The sequence below is a fragment of the Nematolebias whitei genome, chromosome 20 (genome assembly GCF_014905685.2).
Source record: "Nematolebias whitei isolate Nwh7 chromosome 20, NemWhi1, whole genome shotgun sequence".
Lineage (NCBI taxonomy): Eukaryota > Metazoa > Chordata > Actinopteri > Cyprinodontiformes > Rivulidae > Nematolebias > Nematolebias whitei.
In genome coordinates, this window is record NC_056517.1 from 5,416,125 (window position 1) to 5,429,018 (window position 12,894).

The window sequence follows — 12,894 nt, forward strand, 5'->3', positions numbered from 1 at the left end:
GGGATCTTTCTGTGTGGAGTTCGCCTGTTCACTTTGTGTTTGCTTGAGTTTGGGTACTCCGGTTTCCTCCCACAGTACAAAAACGTGCATGTTAAGCTGCCTTCAGGCCCAGGCAGACATGGAAAACAAGCTCTGCAGTATCAACGGGATTTGCCTGGTTAAATAAGGGTCAATAAATATTGTTAAATACTAGTATAAACTCATTTCATTAGACAAGACAAAATGCTGGGCCTGTTGTTATAAACTCACTGGACTGGCCTCTCTCCTGACTGAGTCTCGTCAGACCTTTAAACAGTTCATCAGCTCTACAAGACCTTCTAACAATTCACTCCATGTTTTCCTCATGGCAGAAATCACAGGGCCCCATCTACTGTTTTATCCTTGATGAACCAAACAAGATTCACGTCCTAAACTGAGAGCTGTGCACCAAACAGCAAAGATGTCCAGAAATGAGACAGATTAACCAAACTTTACACACTTCTTCAGCTGAGACAGGTAAACCAAGAGATACACACATTATTCACTGGGACATGTAATCAAACAAGACACTCATCTTGAACCAAGAGATATTAACTGAACAATACACACATCTGGAACCAGAACAGGTGAACCAAAGGATACACATCTCTAACTCAGACAAGGGACCCAAACAATACCCAAATTCCTGACCAGCATGGGGATCAAATGATTCACAGGTTCCTGAACAAGACTGTTATAATTAAGTGCTTAAACAAGACAGCTGAACCAAACATGTACACATCCCAAACTGAGATAGGTGAACCCGAACAGTACACACTTCCCAAACTTAGACAGATGAATTAAGCAATACACACATCCTAAACCAAGACAGATGAACCAAGCGATACACTTGTCCATAACTAAGACAGGTGGACAGAATACACACACACACGACTAAACAAGGCAGCTAAACCAAACAATACACATGTCCCAAACCGAGATAGGTGAACCCGAACACTACACACTTCCCAAACAGGTAAATTAAGCAATATACTGTATGGTGCACTTCCTGAAAAAAGACAGGTGAACCAAACGATACACTTATCCTAAACCAAGACTGATGAACCAAGTGATACAATTGCCCCTAACTAAGATACTTTGTAGGTGAACAGAATACCTACACATGACTAAACAAGGCAGCTGAACCAAACAATGCACATGTCCCACAACTAGAAAGGTGGAAACACATCCCTGACCAAAACAGGTGGACCAAACAATACCCATGTCCCAAATTGAGGCAGGTAATAAAGTGGACACACATGTTCCAAATCAAAACATCTGCACTAAACAACACACACCTGTATGCCAAATGAGACAGGTGAACTGAGACAAATGAACCTAATAGAACACACTCGTCCTAAACCGAGACAAGTATACCAAACAGAACACACATCCCAAACTGAAACATATGAGCCAAATGAGACGCACGTCACTAACTGGTACAAGTAATCAAGCCATTAGTATCTCACCCATGGCCACAACTGACAGAGATAAACCGAATGAGTGACATGATGATGTCACAACAAATTACAGTATGTCCCAAACAAAGAGAGGGGAACTAAACGGGACTCTCACGTTCCAAATCAAGACAAGTTAATTTGATGTTTTTTATATATAAACTGTTCTGTCTGTAAAAAGCATGTTCAAGGTTGAAGGTTCTTCAATGTCATTCAAATCACATGTTGTACATGAGGTGGAACAAAATTGTGTGCTCAAGGTCCCAGACACACCCAAAAATAGGGGAAGTCTGAGTTTGTCATCATTGTATGTTCCCATACGAAGATGAAATTAGTTCTTTGCATTTACCCCATCACACATGAGATACACCCAGGTGACGCAGTGGGCAGCTATGTAAGTGCTCGGGGAGCAACTGGGGATTGGGTGTCTTGCTCAGAGACACTACGATATATGAGAATGGCTGGGAATCGAACTGCAACTTGCTGGCCCCAAGTCGGCTGCCCTACCTCTACCCCATCTCGTTCCTGAGATTTTAACTTTTCAAGGTTGACAGCAGGGGAAAAATTATAACAAAATGGGTCATTTTTGATAGAAAACCCTTTCAATACTTCTCGTCTTTGGTTTGATCTAGTAACACTAATCTATCATTGGAAAACACGAGCTACAACATGGGTCAAACAATAAAACCAATTCTTTTTTCTGACTTTAACAGCATTTTCCTACATACATTATACTGTATATATTTCATGATCAGTCTCATTTGAACACAAAACGTAACTTTTCTTTATTGTCCTCCGATACATTTTAGGTTGGCAAGGCAACGGATACAGCTGTCAGGATGTGGATGAATGTTTGACCAACAATGGTGGCTGCTCTGTCACTCCGATGGTTCAGTGTTTGAATACTATGGGCTCTTTCCACTGTGGACCCTGTCCTCCTGGTATGACCAAACAAAAGTTGCCAATGTACAAAATCCTGACATTTGGTGTGACTATCAGAGACTATAGCTCGCAGTTTGTTCACAACAGTAACACATGTCTCATTTGATGGAGTTACAGTACATGTAAACAACTAAAGCTTCCATTTTAATGCATTTATAGCTTAGAGATTAAAAGTCTTGATTTAGATACAGTTCTTGTATTTGTGCAGGCTATGAGGGAGATGGGAGAACATGCACGCAATCCAATATCTGCTCTTCCAACAATGGAGGCTGCTACCCGTTGGCTAGTTGCTCCTCTAACCCAGGTAAAACATGTATGAATCGTTAAAAAGACTTTCTTAATTAAGGGACGTTTTGTCCTATGCACCAATTATTATGTTTAAATGATTATTAAATTACCAAAAAAAAAGTGTCTAAAACATATTTTTCATGATTTCACAATATTAGTAAGTAGATAAACCTTTGTGCTATAAAAGGACAATTTAAAGATAAAATGTGCAAAAGTGACTAGATTTTTTTTTCTTGTTTTCTTCAAATCCACAATCAGGTTCAAGCTTCCCTGTATGCACCTGCCCAGCAGGATATACTGGCAATGGTTACGGCCCAACAGGTTGCACCCAGATGAGTAACATCTGTCAGAGCAACAACCCCTGTGTCAATGGACAGTGTGTGGTAAGACTGTGTCTTTCACTGCTCTGGCTCAGTCCCAGTTCACGTTTTCCTCTCCATCTCGTCTGCTGACACTTTAAAATCATCTATTTTTGTTTAGAAGAAACATCGTTTCTAGTTTCAACGAGTCAATGAAAGTTAGCCATGGACTTTTTCACTGTCTATGTTGATGATGATTCACTTTACAGGACGTTAAACTTAGAATAACATTCTGTGTCTTTTTTTTTTTTAACCCAAATATGGTACTGTCAAGTGCACCATCGTTTTAATGGGACTTGAACATATTGAGTTAGTATTTTGAATTACCAATGCTTTACTCTTGCAGGAAAGATGTGTGCTGTTTGAATACTTTTTATACTCAAATAGTTGTCATTCAACCTTTATTTAGACAGGTAAATCCCATTGAGCCTCGAGGACTCATTTACAAGAGAGACCTGAACCTGACCTGAGTTTAGGATAAGACGAGAACTCCTGAAAATTTGTTTAAACAACAATTAGACAATAATAAATTAGTTGAACGTGTGGAACATTTGTTTACACATTGCTATGACAGAGTACCACCTCACCGCCTGGCTACTTCTGCAACTGTAACGCTGGCTGGCAAGGACCTCACTGTGACCAGAATATTGATGAATGTTCAAGTAACCCCTGTCAAAATGGAGGAACCTGCACTGACAGCATCAATGGATTTACATGTATCTGCACTTCCCAGTGGACTGGTCCGTTCTGCCAGAGTCCACAGCAAGGTAGGAAATGGTCCTATTGCTTTTTCTTTAACAAGCATGACAATATTCTTCTTTCTAAGCTCCCGAGACAACTCTGTCTTTAGCTTTCTGTACTCCATGTTCAGTGTGGTACACACCATGGTACCAAACAGCACAGTGACTACTTTTTCCGACTGATTAGAAGACTGAAGCTGAAGGCTGATGTTGATTACAGGACACGCCTGAGATTAATAACATGTCCCTGTGGTCAAATTTTTTTAAATATTTTCTAACAAAGAAATTCTTATCAGTTGATTTTTAGTATTTTTTCTTATTACCTGTACTTTTTTCCATTTCAAATTGTTTCGTTTTTAACAAAATGGTTAGAAACAAGTTTGACTGTGTCTGTAACTCATTTCAAAACTTGACTTTAGTGTGAAAAACTTTATGACCTTACATGCAGACGTTACTTTCAAATCAATCATTTCTGGTGCTTTGAAGTGAACACAGAGCAGCCCTTGCCATTTTTATACAATGTGTAAAATACAATATTAACAAAATAAAAATGAACATTTACACCCCACACCCCGAACCCGAATGGTACTGCACTCAAAAAAAAAAAAAGAACCTTCACAACACCTAGATCTTTGGGATACCTTAAATATTTATATTTTTAAAAAGGAGAGAAGAGGAAGCGAAAAGGAGAATCAAACCTGTTGAGAAGTTGAATAGTATGCATTCAAGTAAGAGGATTAAGTGGAGGGAGAAAAAGCAGGAAAGAGCTCCATATTCTATCAAAGGTAGCAGGTTTTCTCCTTACATTGTACTTTTTTTTTTCTGGAGTGCAATATGATGAAAGCTCATTTAACTAATGCTTTTGCGATGGCGGGTTTTCTGATTTCTAATTATTATTATTATTTTTTTTCCCAGCAATGCTGGCTAAAGTTACAAAATATTTTTTATATTCAGTAATATTAAGCATATTGATATCTCCAAGAAGTCAAATCTTCGGGTCTCATGGAATTTCAGCTTCTCTGACGTCTGATACAGTGGTTATAATGAACTTCCAAACTTCCAAAAGTCTTCTAGGCAAGGACAAGACCAGAGCATATGCAGTAGGTTGCCTTCAGCTATTTTACATCTTTGGCACATGTTAGAGATGTTCCCATTGATTTTTTTTTTATATCTGTGGGGTAAAATAGACTCTGTAGAAAATGTTAAATTGTATTTGTCTATGTTTAATAGAGATGAGAACTGTGTGGCATCTGTCCGAAATGTTTTGCCAGTCGGTGTCGTCATAATTACAACCAAGGTCTGTCTCCCACTTGTTTTTAAATGACAGTCTATCGTAAATTACTAAATTTTTGTTCAGACTCTTGTATATACTGTAGAAGATAACAGTCCTCTTGTGGAAGAGATTTGTGTATTGAGCAGGTGTCTCTTGAGGGGGGATTCATTAGGTATACATGGGAAATTAGCTAAGTTATCTTGAAGCCAGTGTCTGATTTGGAGTAATTTAAAATTGTTGTTTTGTGGCAGGTTGAACTTAGAAGATAATAGCTGAAACTTAAACAATATGTTGTTACTATAAAGGTCATCAAACATTTTGATTCCTTTGTTAGTCCACTGGAATGGGTGGTGGCCGAGGGCGGGGACCCTGGTGATCTGATCCTCGGCTACAGAAGCTGGCTATTGGGACTTGGAATGTCACCTCTCTGGTGGGGAAGGAGCCTGAGTTGGTGTGTGAAGTTGAGAGATTCCGGTTAGAAATAGTCGGACTCACCTCAATACATGGCTCTGGCTCTGGAACCAGTTTCCTTGAGAGGGGTTAGACACTCTTCCACTCTGGAATTGCCCCTGGCAAGAAGCGCTGAGCAGGAGTGGGCATACTTGTTGCCCCCCATCTTGGTGCCTGTACGTTGGAGTTCACCCCGGTGAACGAGAGGGCAGCCTCCCTCTGCCTACGTGTGGGGGGATGGTTTCTGATTGTTGTTTGTGCTTATGCGCCAAACAGCAGCTCAGAATACCCACCCTTTTTGGAGTCCTTGGAGGGGGTACTTGAGAGTGCGCCTCCTGGGGACTCCCTTGTTCTGCTGGGGGACTTCAACGCTCACGTGGGCAATGACAGTGAGACCTGGAGGAGTGTGGTTGGGAGGAATGGACCCCTGATCTGAACTAGAGTGGTGTTCTGTTATTGGACTTCTGTGCTCATCATGGATTGTCCATCATGAACACCATGTTAAAGGCATATGGGTGTCCATATGTGCTCTTGGCACCAGGACACCCTATGCCGCAGTTCGATGATCGACTTTGTTGTCGTCTCATCTGATCTGCGGCCGCATGTCTTGGACACTCAGGTGAAGAGAGGAGTGAAGCTGTCCACTGACCACCACCTGGTAGTGAGTTGGCTCCGATGGTGGGAGAAGATGCCGGTCAGACCTGGCAGACCCAAACGTATTGTGAGGGTCTGCTAGGAACATCTGGCACAGTCTCCTGTGAGACTGAGCTTTAACTCCCACCTCCGGGAGAGCTTCGAACACGTTCCGGGGGAGGCGAGGGACATTGAGTCCGAGTGGACCATGTTCCATGCCTCTAATGTCGAGGCGGCTTATCAGAGCTGTGGCCACAAAGTTGTCGGTGTCAGTCGCGGTGGTAACCCTCAAACCTGGTGGTGGACACCAGCGGTGAGGGATGCTGTCAGGCAGAAGAAGGAGTCCTATCGGGCCTTTTTGGCCTGTGGGACCCCAAAAGTAGCTAATGGGTACCGGCAGTCCAAGCAGCATGCGGCTTGGCTGGTCGTTGAGGCACAAACTCGGGCATGGGAGGAGTTCAGAGAGGCCATGGAGAATGACTTCCGTATGGCTTTGAGGCGATTCTGGTCCACCATCCAGCATCTCGGGGGGGAACGCAGTACGCCACCAACACTATTCATAGTGGAGGTGGTGTGCTGCTGACCTCAACTTGGGATGTCGTGGGTCGGAGAGCAGAATACTTCGAAGACGTCCTCAATCCCACGGGCACATCTTCCACTTAGGAAGCAGAGCCTGGGGACATTGGGTCGGGCTCTTCAATATCTGGTGCTGAGGCCACCGAGGTGGTTAAAAAGCTCCTCGGTGGCAGGGCCCCAGGGGTGGATGAGATTCGCCCGGAGTTCCTTAAGGCTCTGGATGTTATGGGGTTGTGTTGGCTACACACCTCTGCAATATTGCGTGGACATAAGAGGCAGTTTCCCTGGATTGGCAGACTGGGGTGGTGGTCCCCCTATTCAAAAAGGGGGACCGTAGAGTGTGTTCCAATTACAGGGGATCACGCTCTTAAGCCTCCTGTAAGGTCTATTCAAGAGTTCTGGAGAGGAGGGCCCGTCGGTTGGATAGTCCAACCTCGGATTCAGGAGGAGCAGTGCAGTTTTTGTCCTGGTCATGGAACACTGGACCAGCTCTACACCCTCAGCAGGGTCGTGGAGGGTGCATGGGAGTTTGCCCAACCAGTCTACATGTGCTTTGTGGACTTGGAGAAGGCGTTCAACCGCGTCCCTCGGGGAGCCCTGTGGGGGGTACTCTGGGTCTATGGGGTGCCAGGCCCTTTGATACGGGCTGTTAGGTCCCTGTACAACTGGTGTCAGAGCTTGGTCCGCATTGCCGGCAGTAAGTTGGGCTTGTTCCCAGTGAGAGTTGAACTCCGCCAAGGTTGCCCTTTGTCACCGATTCTGTTCATAACTTTTATGGACAGAATTTCTAGGCACAGCCAAGGTGTTGAGGGGATCCATTTTGGTGGCCTTAGGATCACTTCTCTGTTTTTTGCAGATGATGTGGTCCTATTGGCTTCATCAGGTCGTGATCTACAGCTTTCGCTGGAGCTGTTTGCAGCCGAGTGTGACGCGGCCGGGATGAGGATCCAAATCCGAGGCCATGGTCTTGAGCTGGAAAAGGGTAAAGTGCCTTCTCCGGGTCGGGGAGGAGGTCTTGCCCCAAATGGAGAATTTCAAGTATCTCAGGGTCTTGTTCACGAATTAGGGATAAATGGAGCGTGAGATCGATAGGCGGACAGCTGCAGTGTCGGCAGTGAAGTGGGCGCTGTACCGGTCTGTCGTAGTAACTAGAGAGCTGAATCAAAAGGCGAAGCTCTCAATTTACCGGTAGAGCTACGTTCCTACCCTCATCTATGGTCATGAGCTTTGGGTTGTGACTGAAAGAACGAGATCTCGGATATAAGCGGCCAAAATGAGTTTTCTCCACAGGGTGTCTGGGCTCTCCTTTAGAGATAGGGTGAGAAGCTCGGTCATCCGAGAGGGACTCAGAGTAGAGCCGCTGCTTCTCCACATCGAGAGGAGCCAGTTGAGGTGGCTCGGGCATCTGGTTAGGATGCCTCCTGGACGCCTCCCTGGTGAGGTGTTTGGGAACGTCCCACTGGGAGGAGACCCAGAGGAAGACCTAGGACACGCTGGAGGGACTGTTTCTCGGCTGGCCTGGGAATGCCTTGGGATTCCCCTGGAAGAGCTGGCCCAAGTGGCTGGGGAGAGGGAAGTCTGGGCCTCCCTACTTAAGCTGCTACCCCCACGACCCGACCCCGGAAAAGTGGAAGAGAATGGATGGATGGATGGATGGATGGATGGATGGATGGATGGATGGATGGATGTTAGCCCACTTCTTTAAAGTTCCATCCACAATAGGGTATGGGATGTTGGGATTATTCCATAGGGGTGTCTTTCTCAGCAGTGAGATATCTAGTTCCAGGAAAGCATGGGATTCCTGCCATACCTTAAGATCAGTGTTCAAGATTATGGGACTTTTTGTAGTTAAGGAAGGGTTTTTCTTTGTGCCCAAGAATGGAATGATACTTAGTGGGGTTGCCTTCAGTAGATACTGTTCTACAGAAAGCTATCCAATATCCCCTCTCAGAATGTAACCAAGCCCATACTGGGTGAAACTGAGATGGCAAATAATGGCATCTGTAATTTGGAATGTCCAGACCCCCTTTGTTATAAGGAGCACGGAGAGTACTAAGTTTTACTGGGGTTTTTATTTTGCCATAAAAAGGAAGAAGTAATTTTGTTAATCTTATTAAAAAAGGCCTTAGGGACACGCCACGGAGTACATTGGAATAAATAAATAAGCTTAGGCTATGTCCTTGTTCAATAATTCAGGTATACAATCCAACAATTTTCAGTCAGGTCATCTGGACAGTTTCTTTTCTTTTTTTTTTTTGGTAAAACATTTCACCTTCCATCCAGAAGGCTTCATCAGTCAAGGAAACACACAATACAAACCTGATTATTCCCTCAACAGCTTACTCCAAAGTGGAACATACCAGTTATGTTGGTGCTAAGATAGTCTCTTTGTAACACCCCCTCCTCCAGTGCCGGCCTTCTTCCTCGTCGACAGTCATGTCAAACTGTTTCAAACCCAACAGAGTCGACAAGGAAGAGGGCCAGCACCAGAGTTCGGGGCATGCCAAAGAGACCATCTTAGCACCAACATAACTGGTTTGTTTGAAAGAGAAAAAAAAAAAAAAAAACACACACATGTACTCTGTCTTGCTATGGCTGAATTTCGTTCCTCTTTTTTCAAGTGCATACCTCCACCTCTCCAAGTTCTCTTCCACCTGTTTCCTGTTCTCACTGCAGATCACAATGTTATCTGCAAAGATAATAATCCACGGGGATTTCTGTCTGACCTCCTCTGTTAGTCAGTCCATCACCAGAGGAAACAAGAAGGGGCTTAGAGCTGATCATTGATGCAATCCCACCTCCACCTTGAAGCTATCTGTCACTCCTACAGCACATCTCACCACTGTCATACATGTGCTGTACCAGTCTAACATACTTCTCTGCCACTCCAGATTTCCTCATGCAATATTGCGCCTCCTCCCTCGGCACCCTGTCATATGCTTTTTCTAAATCTAAAAAGACACAATGGAGTTCTTTCTGAACCTCTCTGTACTTCTCCATCAGTGTCCTCAAAGCAATATCATCTGTGGTGCTCTTTCTTGGCATGAAATCATACTGCTGCTCACAGTTTGTCACGTCTCTTTTAAGTCTAGCGTCCTCGACTCTCTCCCAGATCTTCACTGTGTGACACATCATCTTAATTCCCCATCTAGTTACTTCAACTCTGCACATCACCCTTGTACTTAAAAATGGGCACCAGCACACTTCTTCTCCATTCCTCAGGCAGTTTCTCACCCTCAAATATGCCATTGAATATTTGAGTCAAAAGCCTCACTGCCATCTTTCCAAGACATTTCCAAACATCCACTGGTATGTCATCAGGTCCTGAAGCCTCCCCCTTCTTCATTCTTTTCAGAGCTTTCTGGACTTCCCCCTCACTAATCTTTCCCACTTCCTGGTCCACAGCCTCTATGACCTCTACTCTTCTTTCTATTTTGTTCTCTTTATTCATTAGCTCCTCAAACTACTCCTACCATCTCCCCTTGACACCATCCTCTCTTGTTAGAACATTACCATACCTATCTTTAACAAGCCTAACCTGCTGCACATCCTTTCCAGCCTGATCCCTTTGTCTCGCCAATAGGTACAAGTCCTTCTCGCCCTCTTTAGTTTCCAGACTCACACACAATTAATCACATGCCATCTGCTTTGCCTTAGCTACCTCCTTCTTTGCTCTACATCACATCTCCTCTTATTCCCATTTCTCTCTTCAGTCCTCTCACTGTCATATTTCTTCTTGGCTAACCTCTTTCTTTCAATAGCTTCCTGCACTATTCCACCACCAGGTTACCTTATAATCCATTCTCTGTCCAGATGACATATCAAGTACCTTCCTACATGTGTCTCTAATTACTGTTGCTGTAATAGTCCAATCATTTAGAAGGTCTTTCTTACCAACCAGAGTCTTTAACAGCTCCTCTCTGAATTTCTTATAACCTTATAATTTTCTCAGCTTCCACCATTTGCTCTTCTTCTCTGATTTTAACTTCACTTCCGGCGAGCTGATGGACAGCAGCTCCCTCCGGCTTCTCTGCAGTCTTTTATCATCAAACTGACCCGTTTTTCGAACCGGACTAAAGTTGGTCCTCCTTCCAACCGAATTCGGTGTTCAGTGACTCAGAGAGCCGACCGGGGCCCCTCCAGCAAGGCCCTTAACAAAAAAAAAAAATTTTTGGCCCTGGACCGATCGGCCGCTCCCCACCCCATCGGTCACTCTGAGCGCACCCTGCCGGCCAGGTGACCCCTCGAGCTGGGGAGTCGACGCACGAAGGTCCGGTGTTTTTTCTCTCTCTCCCTGGACCTCAACGAACTCTTATCTGGACCTTTGTGGTTCTACCTGGTTCCGACAAATATCGCCGGGTGGTATTTCGCTGGTTTTCAGCTGGACTGGCCCTCGTGGTGTTTCCATAGGTGTGGGGGAAGTGTACCTGTGACCCTCGAATTGGACCAAAACCGAATCGAGGTGGCTGTGGGGAAATTCGTCTTCTACAGAGCCGGTCTCAGCTTCAGTGAGCAGCCCGTTACTTTTACTGAAAGACGATCCACCTCCGTGGAGTCGTTGTGTTCACCTGGAGGAGACGCTCCGGTGCTTTGAAGCGCCGCCGGACCGGAGCAGAACCGCGCCGCCGGGCTGCCGGACCGGAGCAGAACCGCGCCGCCGGACTGGGCCGCCGGACCGGAGCAGAACCGCGCTGCTAGACTGGGCCGCCGGACCGGAGCAAAACCGGGCCAGGGATATCTTCAGCCTCTTCGTCTCTCGTGCTTGGAGCGCCGGAGCCGAACTGGAGCAGAACCGGACCAGACCAGTTGCCGACTTCAGCCTCAGCCTCTCCGGTCAGTCTCGCTTTTCACCGGGGGTGCCACGTGCTGTCGGGTGCTGAGAAGCGGAGGAGCAGCGTGGAGGAGCAGCGTGGAGGAGCAGGGCTGCGTGGTGATCGAGAGAAGTTCGGAGTTTGTATCGGAGCTGCTGCAGGCCTCCATCCAAACTCACCTGGATAATAATTAATTTTATTCCGGATCACGTTGTTGGCCCCTGTTGACCTGAAACGAACTTGGACCATGCCTTTCACTTCAGGAGGATTTTCTGGCAGCTCGCTCTGCTATTTGCTGCGAATTTTCAGTTTCTGTTTCGGCCTGTTGATTCTGGACCCAGCTTCTGTTTCTCATGGGAGCATCCATCCATCCATCCATCCATCTTCACTGGGGGGCCGGAGCCCCCCTCAGCCTGACTCAAACTGCAGTTGGGCCACCTCGTCGGGTTTGTTTGCCCATTTGAACTGTGACATTTTATGGTCTGAATCTTTTCTGCATCATTCATATTACTGTCACTATTTTCAGTTCTCAGATTATCTGGAGTCACTGAATCTTGTTAATACACCTGGATCTGTCCATCACTGCAACTTTCACTGTTTTTGGGTTCTGAATGATCGCGTCTTCATTAATGTTTCTCATGGTTCGATTATGGGGGCTAATTGTCACACTGTTAACTGCTGTAATTACACATCAGTCACAAAAAACTCAAGAAAATGTCTGATAATAATGTTGTTATTGCTCTCAGGAATTCAACCAAATCCTGGACCCCCCACTAATTACAGCACACCAAATGACTTTAAAAACGCCTCTGGGCTCCATTTTCTGCATGTAAACGCTCGTAGCCTTCTGAAAAAAACTTGATGCTGTGAAAATCCTGGTCAGTTCTTCTGGGGCTGATGTTATCTTTATTTCTGAGTCCTGGCTCAACAAATCTGTAATGAATAATGACGTGGCAATCAATGGATTTAACATCTACCGCTGTGATCGTCAAAAAAGGGGGGTGGAGTCATTATTTACATTAGAGATACCCTGGTTTCAAGTCTTGTGACTTTCAAAACAATTCCAAACCAGTTTGAAGCCTTATCTGTAAACATCACCTTGAATGGAGGCCAGGTTTTAACTGTAGTCTGCTGCTACCGCCCCCCCTCAGCTTCACCTGAGGCATTAAATGCCATTAAGGAATTCCTTGGTAATTTAAAATTCACAGAGATCTTTTTGGCAGGAGATCTCAACATTGATTGGTGTAAGTCGACCCCCCTCTGTGACAAATTCAAGGAATGTTGCTTGTCTTTTAATTTAACCCAACTGATCGACTCCCCCACCAGATTAAATAAAAGCCATCCTGA

The 12,894-nt window shown here is 45.1% G+C and overlaps 1 protein-coding gene across 1 annotated transcript in view; it reads left to right on the forward strand.

Moving 5' to 3' along the window:
- Positions 1-12,894, forward strand: part of cubn (cubilin (intrinsic factor-cobalamin receptor)) — a 134,887-nt gene that overhangs the window by 16,402 nt on the left and 105,591 nt on the right. Inside the window, 4 exon segments of the mRNA XM_037694395.1 lie at positions 2,285-2,416; positions 2,626-2,721; positions 2,964-3,088; positions 3,639-3,831. Of these exon segments, the coding sequence (XP_037550323.1) occupies positions 2,285-2,416; positions 2,626-2,721; positions 2,964-3,088; positions 3,639-3,831 (546 nt within the window).